Genomic DNA, 21503 nt, shown 5'->3' on the forward strand with positions numbered 1-21503 from the left:
AACGAAGGCTTAACGTTTCTATTTGTCATTAATTTTATACGTACAATCAAATTTATTTTTTACTTACGGTAAGTTTGATCCCATCATTAGTCACGATCGTGTTTCGTCTCTTTTTATGGAGCTATAGTCCTTTTACAATAATTACTTTCCACGTAAACGTTCAACATTTATGCGAATTATCAATAGAAATTACTACTACATTCTTAAATGTTAACGAATAAAAAAATTGACCTTGGTCAAGAGCGTTGTAATGCGTTACTATCAATCGATCACATTTATTTTAATATTTCGTTTCTTTCGAACCTTAGAGAACACTCCATTATGTTAAACAACGGTACCAATCTCTTTCGTATCGAGTGTAACTCGTGTCAATGAAAAATTTTAACCGCGATAACGCAATGTCCGCGGAGGTTCATAATACAAACGTTAATTATACCACGACATGTTCCTCTTACTTATAACAAAAATATGAAGGTACAAAAACGAGGTGAAGCAAAAAAAAAAAAGAAAATAAATAACATGAACGAAAAGGAGGAAGAAGGACAATCATAATTATATCGCATAAGTAAAAGGACACTCTGTACATCGGGATTAAGTGCAACACACATTTACTTTTGCGTAAAAAGTCCTCTGTAAAAGAAAAAAAAAGAAACGGTCGTTCAAACTTTCAAACCAGTGCAATTAACAAGAAAAAATGCATGATGGGTGACGTGTACAAGTTTGCTACAAGTTCTGTGCGTAGGCAAAGCGAGCTTTCCAGAATAATTAATTCGAACTTGGTTTTTGCGTTAAGGGATTAATCGTAAATAAATAAAAATACATAAGATTATACACTCCATTCGAGGAGAACCAAAATTAAGAAAACCGAACGAAAGGCGACGACAACGAAAACAAAAATAGAACCAGAAAAGGGAAAGAACAGGTAATCGATGCCACCGAAATCGATCGTTAATCATAAATAACAAAAATAAAGCAGCGATTGTTTGTCGTCATGAAGGAGAAAACTAGTAAGGCGGAAAATTGGTGTTGTTTTATCCAATATACATTATACCTACATATGTACAAATATACGAGGCCCTGCAACCTCTCGAATAAGTTGAGGATTGGCATAACGCGTAATGGAGTACTCTCTAAGCGGCTGAACCAACTGGTTAATACAGTTACGAACTTGCCAACCTGGTGACACACAGAACACCTCCAAGTGTCGGGTTCGTTTGTCTCCATTCAGCGTTTTTGCACCGACAACGTGCAACACGTCGGCATAATCTTTTCACCGGAATGTTTTAAGCACGGAAGCTGCCTCAAATGAAATTGCAGCCACCTACTCCGAATACGTTTACGGAGTAAGAATTGTTATTCGCCGGGCGAATCTGCGCGAAGGCGGATAGCGATGGGACTGAGTCTATCGTAAGTTGTTTCATTAAATGAGCGATATGATGAGATAATTAAGAATATTTGATAAAACGATTTAACAATAATTCGATGGTATGTGTTCAAACCTTGTATTATATAGCAGAAGGAACAGTAACATTTAGATATATTTAGAATGTTTAAGTTGAACTTATCTGATTACTTTGTATAATTTAGCAGTGAATATTAGTTATAGTTATTCGTTGGTACTTACTAACTTATAAAACATTGTTCCGATATATATATATATTTATTTTTAAGTTTTTATTTACCAATAGAGTAGGGTACCCGTTTAATCAGCCTCTATGGGATTATATTTCTGGATGTAATAAAAATAAGATAGAAAATACGTATATACAGGGTGGTTGGTAACTGGTGGTACAAGTGGAAAGGGAGTGATTCTACGCGAAGAAAGAAGTCGAAAATATAGAATAAAAAATTTTTTTTTTAATTTTTCCATCGAGACAGCGATCTACATTGAGATCCGTTATAACGTACCGCACGCGTACCGAGCGAAAATTCAAAGTCGATTTTCTCGAAAACAAAGCCTCAAACGAAAAATTTTTATTTTATATTTTCCACTTCTTTTTTCACGTAGAATCACCCGCTTTCCATTTGTACCATCAGTTACCAACCACCCTGTATATATAACATCTATTATATATGCTTGTATATCTACGTGTTTATGCGAAAATTGAATGTTATTATACTTTTTTATTACATTTGCGATAAATATCTAAGCTACGAGTATGAAATACGTAAGAAGAAATATGTCCACTATACTTTCAACTTTTTTACTAAACTATATTATTTTTAGCCGATATTCTCTCCTCTCTATATCTACACACAAGTTCTTCCCCACAGGTATCTGTCAAAATCACTTTTCGCATCAAAAGTTTCCCATAAATAAAAACAGTAGAAATTCCTGGATATTTGTATGAAATTTCACGTTCGAAAACTATCACCATCTTCAACATCGCCAATTTCACAGTGCATTTCTCCAAGCTGCCCGAAATAACTCAACCTCTGACAATCACTATGAAACAACTATCCAATAGCAAGGTTCGAACATATTACCAGCCCATTGATCGTGAACACTGCACGGTGTCATTTATTTCGAAAATATTGCCCGATCCTGTTAAACTAGCGTTCAGCCACTAAATTGATCTACGCGTCGCAATCGCATATACCGAGCTCGTTCCCATCGCTAACTGCCGGCGAGGCTTCGTTTGAGGTGTTCTACGATCTGTGAAAAATGCAGTCCCACGGGGAATACGGAGAAAGAGAGAGAGAGACAGACAGACAGACAAAGAGAGAGGGAGAGAAAAAGAGAGAGAGAAAGGGGGATATCTCATCTGGATGGACCGATCAATATTTTCTCAAAGAGTTAAACGCTTTCGGGGTCACACATGTTTCAAGGTGCGTGCACCGTTGTCGATAACGGGAAAAGGGTAATCTTTTTATTCTCAGCACTTCGAGGTATCAAGATTCCGCGATTCGGGATTCAATGAACATAGAGAGACTCGATTTCAATAATACCCGATGCTCGAGAGGGTGTCAGTGTGCGCAAGGTCTCGTAACACGACTCACATGTCACGGAGATCGATGCGAACACCTATATAAATGTATGCGATCCACGTGCTATGTATTCACAGGGCGTTCCGGTAATTATGGTACGATCGACAAGGCGGCGATTCTACGTGTGAAAATAAGTCGGAAATGTGGAATGAAATTTCTTCGTAGAACGTTTCGTTTCCGACAAAATGAAAATATCGCAACAGTCAACTAAACACGTGGAAATGCAACTTTCGTGAAAACAAGGCTTCAAACGGAGAAATTTTGTTCTACATTTTTGTCTTATCTTCGCGAGTAGTATAACCTTCTGTTGATTATAAACTCGGTAATTGGGCAAGTTCGCACATACCAACGAAATTTTCAAATTCCATTTGATCGGAAACGATGCGTGCGGAAACGAAGAAACGTCATTCTATATTTCCGACTTATTTTCGCACGTAGAATCGCCCATCTGTCGATTCCATCATGATTTAGAACACCCCGTATACATATGCGCGTGTATATATGCGAATATCTGTCGCTGATAAAACGATTCCACGGCGAGTCGACGTATCGATCTACTGCATTCACGCTACCTTTCTTTCTTTCTCTTTCTCTCTCTCTCTCTTTCTCTCTCTCTCTTTGTCTGTGTTCCCGATTAACGTACAATTTAAATAATATTTGCGTGATAGGCTAGATAACGGGCGTTTATGGGGAAAAGGTAAAAGGTCATTTCGTTGAACTTCTCGATCGATCAGCTCGACTAACGGTAACGTTGGTGGGAAGGGCGTCGACGAGAAGGGAGAAAAAGGGGAGGAAAAAAGGGGGAGGAAAAAGGGGAGGAAAAAAGAGGAAGAGAAAGGGAGCTGGATTGGGGGACGAAGGACGGAGAGTGACGCTAGGTGAAAGAGGGGCGGAGAAAACGCGTTTCAAAGACGTTAAAACTTTTGACGTTCTGCAGCTGGTTCGATTTTCAATAAAATCTGATTTCCGACGAGCACGCCGAGAGCACGTTTTCATTTCGCGAGATGCTCAAAGAGGTAACAGTACCGAGCGCGCAGCGGAATACGGTTTAAACGTCGAATCGTCGACGTCGTCCCGCTCGCTGTAAGAGAACTTTGTACAACCTTGTTCCTTTACACATTTATGTACATATATATATAAATATATATATATATAGGTAACCGTGGCCTCTTTACGTGATAACAGGTGGCGTGCGCGGGAAAAACGGCTAATTCTTTGGGGGAAAAAGTAAATCGAAAATGTGGAATGAGATCTTTCAAAGCCGTGGATAGTCGAACAGTTTGGCGTCACTGCTTCGAGTGATTTTAAGCCCCGATACCTCTAGAACATGAGCGACTTTCACACACGTTGTATGGGAAAGTAGCACGAATTTATATAGATTCTTCGATTTTTAAGAGATATATTTATCGTGATTCATTGAATTTGTTATTAACCAGTAATCAGAAACGTGTATCTTTCGTTTCAAATGTAAATATGAATGTGTCTAGTCAAACAGAATTTTTTATCAGAATGAAAAAATAAATAATTCGATTAATTAAATTATGGCCCGTTCGAAGAATGTTAATATAGGAGAGCTATGTTTGCAGGAATTTTAATGTTTTATCTCATATTCTCGTCGTATAAAATAATTCGAGAGCAAATCTCTCTGGTTCACCGTCCAGTTTTATGCATGTTACTGTAATACTGTTTTTCATAATACTTCTTCTTCCGTGCTTTCGTGATACTTTATTGAATTTTTTTTATCGAATATTTCTTACGATTATATGTATATTATTGCTGATATATACAGGTATTCTTAATACAAACGATTCATCGAAAATGCAGAATTACGTGTTCTTTGAATTACAACATCCACATAACTCGTCCTATCCAGTTAATGCATTCGCTGCTACATCTCGAACCCGAGTAATTTCATTGAGGAATGAGCAGTTTCGTCACGTACTTTTATGATATGCATGTGACACTCCCTTGAAAACACCTATATGACGTCTTTGAGAATTACTTAGCATAACTAATGGAAATTGTTCCAATTCCACTTATCTACAAACTTCTCTCATCTTTTTAACACGCCACAGATCAATATGCACGCAGGAAAAACACGTCAAGTCTAATTTTTATGACGCTTGCCCGAAGAGATGTACTTTAATGCAACGTAGTTGGAAAGGGAAACTGTTTAGGTCTAAAAATACAAGCCTTTTAAAAATAGGCTACAAATCCGATCAATATCTTTTACACATTCAAGAGGATACCAAGAACACATATTTGCATCGAAGTATGGAATTAACTACTGAATTTTAAAATTACTGTTCTATAAAAGATAGGATTTCACATAATGGGTCTCCTCGACACTTACTCGAACACCTTAAACACCTCACCTATTTTTTACGGTCCAAGTGACGTATTAAATTTGATAGTCGTTATTTCAAGTACATGTTAAAATAACATTTCGTTCAATAATCTCTCTGATATAGTTGTTCCATTAAGGATCGTATGTAGGTCATGGCCATCGTAAATCGTTATACGTGGCCTCAATATTGACTATTACTCTATGATAAAAATTATTGATTATTCTAAACTGTCGCAAGATACAACTGTACGAAAAAATTGTTTGCTTGTCATAATATTTACTCCGTCTCGAAACAAATAATATTTTTCACTATAATTGAAAATACCATCACACGCACATTCGGACACGCATTAAAAACAAACGAATTATTTTAAGTGCTCAAGTTAATCAGTATCAGTATCCATACAAATCACTGGACAGTGAACGCACTGAAACTGTTCTTATCGAGATCTCTCCGCATTTTCAAAGTATATACCATTCCACAAAGAAAAGTCATCTTTTTCCTGTACGACCTGTTACCAGAACCGAGTAATCTGCTTCCATGGAGCCGACAACGTGTATAAAAAATAATGCTGTATATATTTTGTGTTAGTGCAGGATATCCTCGGTTAGACTTTGTTAGACTCTTTGCTGGTAATATGCGTTAGCGTGAGTTGCTTGTTACACGGTTACATTGCGTGTGATCCTCTCTCTGCTGAACAACAAAGGCATGATGTACAACAGATCGTGTTCCCAAACAAGAGGTAGACAGTAAGAGAGAAAGAGAGAGAGAGATAGAGATAGAGAGAGATGTACGTGTAATGAGCAAGATAGAAGAAGATTAATAGACACTGAAAAAACGAAAACACGAGAGAAGCAGCTGTTCGAGGAGAGATGATACATATTCCTCTGTCCTCCGATCGAAACGAGAATCTCCTCTTTTTTCCAAAGAGAACAAATAAAATAACAACGAAAAAGAGATATATATAAAAAAAAAAAAAAGAAAATAGAAGGGAAGAGAGACTGGTCGCTTTTTCTTCCGTAAAAATCATCCGCCGAAAGAACAACTCTCGCGTGTATCAGCACAGCGCGTCGGAGCGCACCGACCACGAAGCACACATCCCCCTCTTTTGCATGTCTCCTTTTATCAGTCTTTTATTACATTCTTTTTTTCCCCTCCCCCACCCATCTCCGTCCTCCTCTTTTCCCTCCAGCCCTTCCCAAAAATAGCAGCCGACTGACTCGAGGTGTTTTTGCAACGGTATCGAGCGATAATACCTCGCCGTACGATAAAGTACAACACCCGTGGTCCACGGTTTGGAATTGGCTTTGAATCATCGTTATTTATTTCACAAATCTGTTCAGTACAAAAATATTACAGTATATATATATTCTCGTAAATATATATATATATATATTTAAGTATATGTATATATTTTGCTTTCATTTTATTTCCTTCGAATCCTTGTCGCTTAATTTACACCTACCGTGTAATGCTAGGATAAAAATTCTAATTGCTAGGTACATCGGGCGTGTGTTCATTCTCCATAGCGGTTTTCTTTTTTTTTAAATATGCGTGATAAAGCGATCTACGCTGGTGCAGACGTAGACGGGCGTATGGCGCGTTCAGTTCTTTCGCTACTTCCATCAGCAAACAGAAAATTTATGTTTGTAAGTGACAATGAGCACGCGTGATTCGCGATTGATCGATTTACAATTTAGTCGAGTACGACGCAGTCTGTGGAATTTAATTTTTCAAATTATCGTTAAAAGGAAAAGTCGTTTATTGGCGAGATTGACAAATAGTTTCATTATATGTAGCTTATTCGTGCAAAATTCAAGTCTAAACTTTGAGTATGCGGTCATCGTTCGAATTCTCAATGTCTGCAACTCGATCCCATAATCATTCTATGAACGCATGACCAATCGGTACTTCTCGCCTATCGTCCTCTATTTTCAGAACGAAATAGAGAAAGGAAGTGATTGTATTAGATTTATTAATCTGGAGAAGATCAAATTGTTCTTACAAATGACTCTGCTCTACGTCAACTACGTCTACGTTGCTCGTACGTTACACCGGACTCATTACCAGTAATATAATAATCCTAAACGAATGTTCAAAATTTCCGAGTTCGTTCATTCGTCTGTGTATTCCGTATGTACGTCGAATCCGATTCGATATACTCTGGACGTACTTACGTAAGTTGAACTGAGAAATTACCAGAGCCAGCGAATTTCGGTCATCGATATTACTCTGTCTCGTATCAGAATGCAGTATGATAAAAGTACGTAGGATGGAAACGCGTTCTGAAGAATGAAAGATCGATCGAGGCAATGGTACGAGCGTTTAATCGCATGGAGGATTCGGAGCTAAAGTAGCAAAATCCCTTTTCGAGCTTAGAGTCCTGGTATATCTAGTACACGTGCGATGGGAGGCGAAGATCGATCGACCAGAGATGAACTTCGAAAAGAATCGCGAAGCTCTGGCCAACGCGCTACGAACGGGAATCTGGCACATTCAGGGCGAGTGACCAGTCACAGCGTTGCAAATTTCCGGCTACGAACCTCTCTGGAAGTGACTATCGCGACTTTTGTCGGCCATATTAGCTAATCAAGCGAAACAAGCAAGAGCGAAAGAGGAGAAAACAACTGGACGAAACGGTCTGTTTCAATTGAACGGCGCGCGTAGGTGTGCGGTTTTCCGCAAGATCGCCGCGTAGGGAGATGAAGTCATTCAAACTGCGCCTTTTGTTTCGTCCTTTATTTCCGCGGAACTTTTCCCACCGACTACAACGTACGGAAAATACAGGGGGAGAACTCGATCTAGCAAGCCAGCCACAGAGAAGAGAGCAGAGTATCTTTACCTCTGCCTCGTCGATTCGATCATGCACGTACTTTGAGAGCATGCATACGAATTTATGTTCTATCGTGCGTTGCAGAGCCAACGATATTGACTAAAATGAAATCGAACGAAGTAGAAAACGTTCATCATTTGGTGATAACCCGAGCGGACCTGTCGTCGATCGTGTCGATATTCGAGCGTTTATAATTATACGCCTCGCGGAATCTGCTCCGATCCAACTGCTTCCCTGCGATGTTTTCGAATCTATTCATACGTTTATACCTCTACGTACACGCGTCACGGCGGTGGAAGTGGTACGACGAAAATAGAAAGATCGCCACGTTCGTTAGAAACCAAGGCAGAGGAGAGCCTGAGAAATCAGAACCCTGACGCTATCGAAGACCATCCTCGCCTTCGAATTTCTTGCGAGAAAGTTCTTCGGAGGAAGTTCTCGAAAGTTTGCGCCACCTATCCAGCTGCTGACTTGTGCCGAATCAAACGACTTCCGTATTTCGACTGACGAAACGTACTAGAAACCTGGAAAAACTTGCGAGCGCGTAACTATAATGAATGAAGCCAGAATAGCCGTGGATGAAAGGATGATGCTAAATGAGCTGGATTGGCAGTTCGTGTATACATATGTATGTACGTAGAACAGAATACGATGTAACAGAACGCACTTGTAAGTGGAAGGGAGGGACAATATTCCAATAGAGCGACAATATTCGACGTCGATGTGGCGATCTTACGCTGTGCCATCGGTTACTGGCCGATTTGTGCCACAATGGCAGGCAGCTGCACGCAGTTGGGAACGACAACCGTTCCTGGTTATCCGGACAAACATACGACGGCTAACGGCACACACGACCAGTACCAACACCACCACTGCCAGCACACCGCCGCCCGTCGTCACCCTCTCTGCACGAGGATTCCTCGGCTCGTGAGAGGATCGCAAGGGCGGAGGCATCCAACAGGGCAGCTGGAACTCTGACCTTGTCGGGGCGCAACCCTCTCTCTCTTCTCCAGTGAGACACCACTGGCCAACACTGTAACAGAGAGAGAGGAAGAAAGAGACTGGACGTTGATTAGCGTGCATAGGGAGAGAAAAAAAAACGTGAAAGGCGGGATGGATGGATCCCTTTTCAGTATGCTCTAACCAACGCAAGACGATCTTTTACAACGCAAGGCCCGACATTTGCATTTACGCCGACATCGATAACGGCGTTATATTTCTCGCCAACTGCGCTCTGCAGAATTAGAGTATAATAAGAGAGACAGGCAGAAAGAAAATAGAGAGAGAGAGAAAGAGAGAGTTACGTGGAGGGAACACGAAGCTCTTTACGTATAAGGATGGTAGGAACTAGGATAAAGAAGGTCGGTGAGTAGCATTATATCTCTCAAGCTCTCTCCCTCTCTCGTATTTCTCTCCGCTATGCCACTGCATTCGAGGCTATGTAACCCCGTTTACGTATGTATGTACAGCAGCCCAGTCACTATGATACATGTGTGCGGTTTCAACGAAACAACCGTACAACTGTCATAGAAACTGTTTTGGGACGCCAGTTTTCTCTCTCCCGGCGACGATTCTCCCAACGATACCGACGACCAAACCCCTCCAACTACGTTTTACCCCATCGTCGTTCCCTCTGCCAGGTGATACTCGCGTGAAAAGATTCGCTGCAATGGAGAAGAGATTATTAACTCGACGAGGGAAAACTAGGAACGAGAAAATTCACAGTTATGAGAAACGGCGATTTATTTTCAACGGTCGTTGGATAATTTCAACACGATGAACACGTTAGACCAATTTGATACTCGTGGAAAAAAATCTATTGTCTTCTAACCGTCGATGAAATTTATATCTACGTTGATTTAACTTGCACCATCTCCCTGTTCCGTGAGACAGATATCGGTTAAAAGCTACCTTGGCAAATTGATTCATTTTTAATGGCCGCAAAAGATCCGGTGCTTCGCCTTGTTTCACCTAGCACGAAACTCGAAATGGATGGAAATGGGTTAATAATAATTTCACCGTCTCATGCCGGAGATTCGTAAGTTCTCTCAACGAAGCGGAGTGTTCGTATATATTTGGATTTAGTCTCGCATAACCTATCGCCTTGTCTAGGTCAAAATCAGAGGAATATCGCGCCGCTGCTGGATAGAACCAATAACTAACGTTGATTGATCGTACCAACCTACCAAAACGAAAATAATGACACGCTCGAGACATCGGATGAATGCAAACAAAGGGGACATCTAAAGCGAAGGATAGATGTTTGAATGCAATAACCATTCGGACGTAAGATAAATGCATCCTGCAACGGATCGCTACCATCGCGTGTAAAAAAATTGGTATACGCGTAAAAAAGAAAAGACGAGATGAAATATTTTCTACGGTTGAAAGTTCGCTTTAGGATATAACAGTATCCATCAAAGAGGATTAAGAGGATCACGCAGCTCAACCTTAATTTTCACAATTCATCATATAGGATTTTTTATACTTTTTTCTAATCTTTCGTTCTATAATTATTTTTCTATCCTGTTTTAATCAATTCGAATATTGTCTGATTTTATATCTGATCTCAGATATGAAAAAGTTGTTTATGGGTATTTAAAATTTACTTTTTTATTCCTACTAATAAAATATGCATAATACGAGAAATATAATATGCATGTAATTTTAATATATGTTAATCTAAAATGGCTTTCTGAAACATGTTTCATAAAAGTACACTACAGCATATAAATCAATTTTTTAACAAATAAAATATATAAGCTAAAAAGTTGAGTATTCACAAATTCCGAAAGCTTGGAAATTGCAGCGATGGAATTGTAGAATGAAGCGAACTTTTCGAAAGAAAATTTCGAACTGTACAATCATATTCAACAAGAGACGTTGAAATTATCTCATTACCGACGAGTATAAAACATAAAATTTCCATATGTACACAGACATATGTATATTTCCAAAGCAATTTTTAACTTCCATGAATCATTACGTCGTGTTATCACATCAAATATGGTCTCACAATACAAAGGATTAAATAAAACACTTTTGTTCAATTAATACATCGTATTCTTGAAAAATCGTCTATAAAATATACTTATAAAAGTATCTTAATTACTACAATATATTGCAGTTATTTTACTTCGTTAAAATTAAATATTATTACGAGATTTAATGTTCCATAAAGAATCTCATTTTTCGGACTTATATCGTCAGATTTCCGAAACACCCGGTGCAATACAATAATCTCACGCTTCAGCCGAGCACGCGGTAATAATGATAGAGCTAAAGAAGACAAACGTTACTCTGAACATTTGAAACGCGCGTTTAAATCCGAATCTCACATTATCCGGACGTTTCAGCACGCAAACATTTCGTTTGAACAAACGTATACGCCAAATACTACGAGAGTACGAGTAATGCCCGCTATTTGAATAATTCGCGATCCAAATATGACGTGGTATTCCAAAGAGATTAGCGATCATTAAATATTGCATTAAATCTAGTTAAATCACTGACAGAAATAGATGAACGATTTGAAACCGAAATGAAACAACTCCAACTGCATCCATTTGTCCGTTTCAATTAAACCACGCTATCTTTTCCAACGATCTATTACTATAGATCAATTTTAACTTTCACGAGTTAATTCTAAAGAGATATATTCACGGTACGGTAGATTTCAGGGGAAATCAGAAGGGAATGACAGAAAAATTCGCACCATACACATGCGGAAACTTCGCGAAATAATGCTGGCGAGAGGTTCTCCAGGAGTCGCGACCGGAAGTCGAGCGGTAACTGCGGCGTGCGTATGTTCCAAGCATTGTTAATGCTTCAAAAACAAACATATTCGTGTGCACAGAAATCATATTGTTCACGTCTCGAGCGAACATGAAAAACTTAAGGGAGTATTGTAGCCGAATTAAATAAGTCGAATTCTTTTTCTTATTATCCTGAAACAACGTAGTCTCGGAGATATCTATACGAAGTTCTGTATCTGAATTTTCAATATTCAGGGAATTGTGGTTGTTTGGAAAATGTTACAATAAATAAGGTAGTTTACTCGAAGCCAATGTTCCTTGAAATATTTTCCATGTCATGTTAAAGTCTACTTGACCTATTGCCTCTGAACTTCGAGCGCACCTATTTTTATTTCTTTCAGTCGGTGAAAGGTACGGAAAAAGTAAAAATTCATTTAAAGTAACAAAAGTGCCGTGAAAACTTTCTCTTCAAAATCCATTCGAAGAATTATACGACCATTAATTCTGGATATATCTTCTTAAAAAATTTACGAATGTTCTAAAACATGGATAAATGTCCCAAATTCCTACGGAATAGATGATGTAAATATTTCATTACAAAGGCACTACAAGCCTAAAGACTATAGAACTATCAATCCCGGTTATATCTTCTTAAAAAATTTACGAATCTTCTGAAACACGAATAAATGTACGTTCTAAATTCCTATTGAAAAACAGATGTAAATATTTCATTAAAAAGATACTAAGTAGCTGAAGAAACGCTTTACAATAAAATACTATCTTTAACGAGAAGCTAAACCCGAAGGAAGTTCAACAGAGCAGATATAATTCTCCTGTCTCTGTCTCGTGGTATTTTCGACAGATCGCGAAGCAACGGAAAAGAATCCAGTTTCTACAACTTGGTGACGACTCGTCTCGGCGCCGCGTGATCAGTTTCGAGTACCTAGTCTGCAGACTCTTCTCCTCCATTGACTAAACTAGCGAAGTTTAAAGCGAAGGCGAATGCGAAAGAGAGAAAGGCAGCAAAAGCCTCTTGCGTGCACAAGAAAACGAAACTCTTTGCAATAGCTACGTGTCCCTAACCGGTGATCCTCTTATCGAGCAGCCCGTCGATTCCTACCCTGGTCGTTCATCCGTGAAGTACGGCCCTGTAATAAGGGCGAGAAGATATGCCATTAAGGAGCTTATCGCGAAAAGGATCTTCTCTTGCTCTCAGTTTCTTAGTTGTACTCCATCACCCTTTTCTCTCACCGATCCTTTCTTTACCTGCCTCTGAAACTCCTCCTCGCCCCTCTCGAAGATATTAAACAGGTGATAGAGCATCGCGGAACCGTCCACAAGTATAATACACCGTTTCGAAGCCGCTTTGCTCGAGATCGATGAATGGTCTGCGCGAATATCGGACGCTGCGAGATCGAGCGGCTGATTTTCCAGGTGGAAATAACTGTATAGTGGAGAATAAAAAGAGGCGGAAAGAAACGAAAGGAAAATAGACGGCGAGAAACATTTGACGAATAGCGGCTCAATTAGCGAACAAGTGGAGCCAGCGTTGAAATTGTTCGCGTACTAGAAACGATCGAGCACGCTTGACACAAAGGCTCCTGTATGTAAGAGGATTCCGTTAGTTAGCTCGATAATGTTCCTAGAGACTTAGAGAATCGGGCATCCTGTTTGGAAGTGTCGCGAAATCAAATTCTCCCATTGGTTAAATTTGGAACGGAGGATTTTAATAGAACTCTGGCGGAGTCGATCGCGAAGAATATCGCGCTGACAGGTGACTAATAGAATTTTCATGGAATCCTAAGTGCAGTATCGGGATGTCCAGGTTTATTTTAGAAGCGCATTTTGGTCTGAAAATATTTCAGTAATGTGTATTTGAAATTATTTTACATGGATAGTGCAGGTCGGTTAAGATTGAATCGAACCTTACACGTTCTTTTCAAATGGCTCTTGTTAACGTTGCGTATCTTAGAAACGTTTAATCCTTTACAATCAGAGTGATGTTTGAAAGAAGAATTTAATTCTAAGATAAAAATGCAGAAGCTAGAAATTGTTATAGGCTGATCCGTATCAGGCGAATGATAATATGTAGCAATAAAATAGCATGAAACAGGCGAGTAAAAACGGACATAGAAATGATTTTAAGAATTTTATGTACAAAGTATAGTGTGAAAAATATGTTTTAAATACTAGAAGTTCTTGAAAAATAGCGTGTCAGTTTCTTTTAACTCCTCTAGCAATGTCTATTTCGATGGGCGATAGATTGAAATATTTTCCACAAATGAAACATTTTAGCATGCTTGTATTCCCTAGAAATATGGAAATAAATTGATGCTTTCCAATTATCTGCAAAAAGTATTGGCAATACACAGTCCTATTTTCCGATGAAGCGTTGTTTTTTTTATCAGCTTCTATGTATATTTCATTTTCATACTATCAAACGTTTGTAATCATATGAAAGTATTTTAAAGTGATACAAAATTTACACTCTGGCCTAATTAGTTATTACATAAACGTTACATTAAAACATAATGATATGCTAATAGTATTTTGCTGTAAATAAACACGAAAACTTCCGTATTTACTATTTTTCCAATACACAAACTTAAAGTTGGCTGCATGTTAAGTGATCGAAGTTTCCTTAACAGCAAGATTACTCGCGAGAGAACGAACAGTACCGGTTAACGAAATTAAGACAAGTCCGGAACAACCACCTAACAAACGCCAGTATTTATAAGGATATTTTTTGCAAAGTGGCGTGAACAAAGAAGTTATTTAAGCCGCTAATTTACAGCAACTCCACCTGCATAGCTAACAAACCAGCCAAACGACAGCAGCGTCGAGGTTGGAAAAATAAAACGGAGCTTGGACGGAAGTTGGCGAAGGAGATCGATCGATCGATCGTCAAAAGAACGGTGCAAGAAGACGTGCGCAAAAAGAATAATTACGCTAATGAAGGGAGCACGATGTAATTAAATGCAAGGAGGATCGAACCAGTGGACTATGTCGTCGTCACGACTGGACGCAAAACGACGAAACACTTTTTATCGCTAACCGTGAAACGTCCTTTGACCAAGAAACGAACTACCATCGAGACCAATAGAGAAATGTCGCGTAATACTAATTTCCACTTCGCCTCTACCAAGGGTTTCTCTACTAATGTACAAGGAAACCCACTGATTCTCTACGCCAACCATGTGTTAAGGTCGACAGAGTTGTGACACGAGAAACTGTTCCTTGTATCAGAGATGTGACATAACGTGTCTCGTCCTATGACACCACACTCTCTCCCTCTAAAGTCTCTCTGCAGTGCAACGAAGAAATTCATGGGATTAATCTGAACGTGTCTAGAAGATGATTAATTATTTACTACGAGACGATGTACCAGCACCTTCATTCTTCACTGTTTCAAATTTATTATATAAGCTATTTTCATTTTTAATTCTTAGTTACAAACCATCCATTCCGCTAAAATCTCCACTTAGTACAGCGGGCTAATTCATAGAATTAATCTCAAGATATCTAGCAAACGATCAATAATTAATCGTAAAACGATACACCATTTGGGCCTCTTAATTTACAATTATGTATAACGAATCTATTACCGTTTTTTTCTCTTTTCTTTTGGAAACGACTTTTCCTTTTGTAGTTTCGTTTTTAGTGTTCGGTTACAGACAAAAAACTATAGGCGTTGATCTTGGATCGATTTGATCGACGAGTATACAACACGTGCGTCGACTATTCGTCAATCGTGAAATCCGCTTATCCATCGCGATACTAACGTCGATACGAACGATTGCACATTGTTGGACAACCGATACGGAATGGGGTGGTTTCTACGAATTTCACACCACGATCCATTCGGTTTGCAAGCAGAGAATTACGAGCCGATACGCTGCGTCTTTCGTCTCGTTCGCGTCGTTAAAGTCTCGTATACTTTCGACCACCTTGCGTGACTAAAGTATCACCATTTTCAAGAACGGGAACGCTTCCCGCGCACCTATTCATCGCTGAAACGGCGCACACAATGCTGTTCTTGGGGTTAAGAGCCTATCGAACGAACGAACGGGCCGGCGAAACGGTTCTTGACGTTGACTGACGAGACACGAAGGAAGCGGATAAGACGAAACGACCTTCGACCGTGCTACCACCACTCGTGAAAAAGGGTTCTAGGTGGATAGAGCGAACGTTCGAGGATTTAAGTATCGTTACGGTGCTCGCTGAAATTACTAAAAGATTAAATACATTTTTCTGCGATACTATGTAAAATATGGATAACGTTACAATACCCTCTAGAGTCTCTAATAATCCCAAAATAGGGAGAGAGAAATTAAACCTAAAAAGTAGTATAAAATAAGTACGAGTTCTATAATACAGTAGAATACTATTTATAATTATCTAATGATATATCGGTTATCGATTATCTGGATAAAACTCTCAGATAAAGAGAAGTGGAAATTACACATTCAGCTTAACGTAGGTTTTGATAAGAATTGTATTTAATTTGCATTGCTGTACAGAAATATAAATGATCATGTGTAACGGATTATATTGACATTTTTATCGTTGAATAATTAATATCCGGATAATCAACGTTCTACTGTAATAAATATATCACGTGGTATATTCCTAAAGAAAATTCACAATTGAAAACAATCGATAGCTGTGCTTGCGATTTCAATGAATGCACCGTGGTGCTCGTAAATGCTCGAACGCTCGGCGTACCGTGCAAAAGGGGAAGATATCACGGAGAGAATTGCTAGAGACAAGACTCTGTTCATGTCTGCACGGTGCCGCTGGACTTCTGCAGTATCTGTATCTCAGGGTGTTTCTGTTTAATGTGACCCTTCAAGTTATCCAGTCGAGTCCTACGACAGCCACAGAGCGGGCACACGTAATTTCCTGGATTGTGCGTCAAATAATGATTCTTTAGATTCGACACGACCCGACCGCATAGTTTGCATTTGCTAGTGTACGTATACGGCAGCTTTTCGAAAAACTCCGACAGATTAACTCTCTGAATGTACGTAATCGGCGCGCACTCAATGCCCTGAGGGGTTAAAAGTGTCGTATCTGCAAATAGAGAAAAGTCGTGTGTGAAAAACGGCCATCGACGTGATTCGATCCGGAGAGACTGCCTCACTCCGTTTACCCTCGAGCTCTTTTCTTTTCGCTTTGATCAGATTCACTCTACTAGGAAAGGGTTACATAGGTAGCCGACATACGGCGTGTCTCTGTAGTCTGCACGTATCTCTGTGTGTATGTATGTATACTGTTCTTAGGTATTCCGCGTAGGTAAGTCTCTCTGTATGTATTCGTGCAGGTGAGCACGCGAGCACAGAGAAAGATCGATGTTCGATTATTAGATGTCATGCACTGTCGATAGAAGAGACTGGTCGCACACGTTACATATTTACGCATGTGATATCATAGCTGTGTTTATTATATTATATGTATATAATATATATAATATTATATATAATATGATATATATATAATGTATATAATATAATATTATATATATAATATATATCTGTTATCGATCACTGATTAGACAAATATTGTACTTTAAATGGAAAGGCACCAGAAAAAACCTCTATGGAAAAGTCTGCTTTTTTTGCAATAGCCTTCGGACCTCAGAGACTAGTTCATAATGACTATTTTATCGAGCCACATCGGCCCATGAGATTTAACGTTTCTTTCATTATTTTTTCTCTCTTTTACTTTTTCTTTTTTTCGTATACTCAGTCTTCGACGTCTTTCATAACCTACGATGTATGTATAAATATAAATATAATATAATATAGGATTTATAAATAAGTGTATAAATAGTTACTTAATACTGATCTTCCTCTCTCCACCTGCGGAACAAGGCTGCCATTACGAGATACAAAGTTGCGCGTAAGTATTATAACAGTGCACACCGGGCATGGAACTGGATGAAATACCCTAGACGCGTCGATGTTTCGTTAACAGGGGCGTTTTACGAGCAATTTCGAGGAGAATTTCCTCGCGGTCTGGAAATCATCCCCGCGCCTGTGGTAAAAGCCGGGGTTGTACAACGTTTTGCCGGCCAAAGTATCGCTCTTATGCAAATCTAATCAAAGGCAATATCTCGAGGTTTCTCTCTGGCCCGATGGAAATTCAGTTTTGGTCAGAAATGAACGAGTGGGCTCGCGGGGTGAGCGCCGCTGTGTTAAAAGTCAGTTCCATGCGCCGCGTGCATACGAAAGAGCAGCGGTGACGACAATTTTTGAGAGGGAAAACCTTTCCGTTTCGGAACGTAAACACACTTTGTTAGACTTAGAATTTTCTCGCTTGCTCTAAAGAGGAAAAAAGATTAAAATCCTCGCGTGTACGCGAGAACACACGCGCGGGAGGTAGTATTCTACGAACACGATATTTTTTTTTCTTTTTTTTTTCTCTGAAGAGACATTTGCACAATGTTCCTTTACACTCTTTGTACTCGAATTGATTCCGTGAACGTGAGATCTAAGTGATTCTACGAACACTAGTAATAAAAGAAAAGGAGATACTAGCGACCGTTTCTTTTGGAAACGGCTAGATATTCAATACGCTTAACACTTAGCCAACCGAATGGGGAGATCTCCCCTCTGTGAAAAACATCGCAGCGTGACCAAACAGGGAGATCTCCCTTTTTGACTTTAGCAACGTGTTTTATTTGTTGTTGTTGTTGTTACTATCAGTTATTGTCTACCTGGAATTGTTCCCAATTAATTGCGCCACTTTTTCTGCTTTTATAAAGTACAGTGTATAATAGAATACACCAATTTAGTGATGTCAAAATTAATTAAAACGTTGCATTGACTAAATAAATTTATAATCGAACGATGCCACACTGCAAGCAAATATTAAAATGCATTATGAATTTTCAATTCATATTCAAGTCACGTTATTTATCTTTAGTCATTTTTAATGTTTTTAATTTTACCTATATTTTTTTATACTTAGAATATATACTTTTAGTTTGATATTCTGTACAAACAATATGTGATATTGTTAAATAAAATCATTACCACAAAATATAATTAAATACTTAAATAATTTTTAAACTTCTTTGTCTTTTAAGTAAGTAGTGAATATTAGTCTTCGATGCCTGGAAAAGTGCGCGGTGGAAACGTATGGCTTGCTGTGGCGCGCACGGTTGGCTAAGCGTTAATTATTTTCTTAATAATAAAAACTCTTAAATGTTAAAATATAGACGTATAATAAATAATTAGATTCTCTTAGGAAAATATCAAACGAAGAACACGATTAAAAATAATCGAGTGAAGCGTCGCGATCTTCGCTCGCTGATTAGGGAAATAAAGCAAATGATTGCCAGTAGTACAAGACAAACACGACGAAGGGCGAATTTCATATGGAACTGCGACCACGCGTTCCATCTGTGTCATGGAATGTGCAAGCAACGCGGCCGTTTTACGCGACAATCTCGGGTTCTGCTTCCTCTTTGTCCGATGTCCGTCTATCGCGCGTATCTTTTCGATGTTCTATACGACCGCTGTGTATAAATATAGCCGAGCACACGATTTGCATCAGCGCGTGCGCACGTGTTTTTATTTCTTCTTTTTTTTCTGAATTTCTTATCACTCTCCGTCGTTCGTATTTCGCGAGCGTAACGTATGGAATTCTAGGTGAGGTAAGCCGGTTCCGATTTCGCTAAAAAGTGTTTATGCTCTAAGCGCATGAACGGCGATATCAATGATCCCTCTCGTATTCCGTGCTTCAATTTAATATGCCTTTTCAAATTATCGGATCTCGTTAACGATATCATGCAGATTTGGCACTGATATTTATCGGGGAAATGCGATTTCATGTGCTTTTTTATGTTCGCTACGCTCTTGCCACAAAGCTTACAACACTCCGTACCGAGGTTGGAGTGTTCTAGCTTCGACTGACTCTCTTTACTTATATCCTTCTCTTTTTTGCAAGTTCCTGATGTTCCTGGAATTACAAGATCCCGTTTCAATTAAATTGCTTAGGCGACTAATTATGATTACCGACAATCTCTACCAGACTCATGATAAGGTATATATATATATAAAGAGAGAGAGAGGAATATATAAACGTGTATATGCCTCTCGTATAGTATCACACTCTACGGTCAAGTCAAATAGGTTGCAGAAAAGAGGGGATTCTCAATTAATTACGTTCTCCAATCAATATTACGATGATATTATTACGAAACACCACACTCGTATATAATAATATTACGCATGTCTAGAAATGCCTACTCGTAACCAAAGATATAAATATAAAACGTTCATATCACGTAAAGAGGAAAAGCAAAAAACGCACACCTACGATCTCATCATCGTCCAGAATAACAACACAAAAACGCAAAGCTAAACACAACACGTCGTCACACAACCGACGAGAACAAACCAACATCGAGAAAGAGAGAAAGAGAGAGAGAGAGAGAAAGAAAACGTATAAAAAAAATAGGACGACATGTAAAAAAGTAAAAGGTAAAAAAGAAATACAAAATCAGATATTAAAACGGCATACGAAAGGTAAAAAAAGAAAGAGTTCCGTTTAAAAGACCAACGCAAGCGGAAGAACCCTGGTTGAAAAGGTTTGCTTGTAAATGCGATACTTTCTCGAGACGAGTGCTAGTATAGTCGGAGAAAAAAAGTGGTGCGAGTTTGTTCCGCTGCTACTTTCTTTTATCGACGTACTAGTTGACACATACACGCGAGATGCATCCTGGAGATTAATCGATATTCAACGTTTGCCGGAATGGCGAAATTCTATGTCAACATCCTTTGCCATTTGTCGAGCATCGATACGAATTAATACAATCGTGAAACGACGACGACGACGAAGACTATGACAACAACGACGACAGCGATGATGTTACTGCAAGATCGAGCGCCAACAGTTTTCAAGAAATGGTAAACGGACCGTCACGTTAGCAACAAAATCCTTGCATTCTTTGATAACATTATATGGATATCGTTTAGACAGCGTAACGTGTTTCTCTTGAGTCAGTCACACGACGAAATTCGTCTCAAGAAAAATCACGATTACAAACGAAAACGATTCGGGTTATGTAACTCGCTTTGCTACCGAACCGGTGCGACGCTCGTGTTCGATCCATCGATCACTTACGTAACAAGAACGCAGCACGTGCATGTCCGTATTTTGTTGCTAATATTTCCATTTACTTATGTACTGGTGATACAGGTTAAAACAAACAGGCGCAAGAGAGACGCGTGAGAATGTAAGATTAAGATCGCTGGTTACGGTGACGTAAGAACGTGGCAAAAGGTATTTGTAAGAGGATAGAAAAAACAGTGTGTAAAAAGACATGCACAGAGAATCCCGCCGTAATGATATACGTATAATATATACATACATACACACGTACATATAATGGAATATGCATATCTACATATATATACGTGTATATATGTATTCGTTTATAAATAAAGTTTATAGCTATGCAAAACACACGTATATACATTTGTTCTCACGCAGATGAGACACACCCACACGCACTCACTCGCTCTCGCGCGCAATCACACCGTGGATTCCGTTATTTTGTCACGCACACGC

At 39.0% G+C, this 21503-nt stretch overlaps 1 protein-coding gene across 8 annotated transcripts in view; it reads right to left on the minus strand.

Annotated features, from left to right (window-relative positions):
• Nucleotides 1-21503, minus strand: part of LOC117163555 (uncharacterized) — an 83266-nt gene that overhangs the window by 48543 nt on the left and 13220 nt on the right. Inside the window, exon 5 of one of the 8 annotated variants that reach the window (XM_033345931.2) lies at nucleotides 613-630. The exons of 4 other annotated variants lie outside the window; for them this stretch is intronic. In XM_033345931.2, the coding sequence (XP_033201822.1) occupies nucleotides 613-630 (18 nt within the window). Of the gene's footprint in view, nucleotides 1-612; nucleotides 631-6637; nucleotides 9203-16378; nucleotides 16998-19270; nucleotides 19890-21503 lie in introns of those variants that run through there. 3 more of the 8 variants (XM_033345938.2, XM_033345935.2, XM_033345932.2) reach the window with 3 other exon arrangements.

The sequence above is a fragment of the Bombus vancouverensis genome, chromosome 9 (assembly GCF_051014615.1).
Source record: "Bombus vancouverensis nearcticus chromosome 9, iyBomVanc1_principal, whole genome shotgun sequence".
Classification (NCBI taxonomy): Eukaryota; Metazoa; Arthropoda; class Insecta; order Hymenoptera; family Apidae; genus Bombus; species Bombus vancouverensis.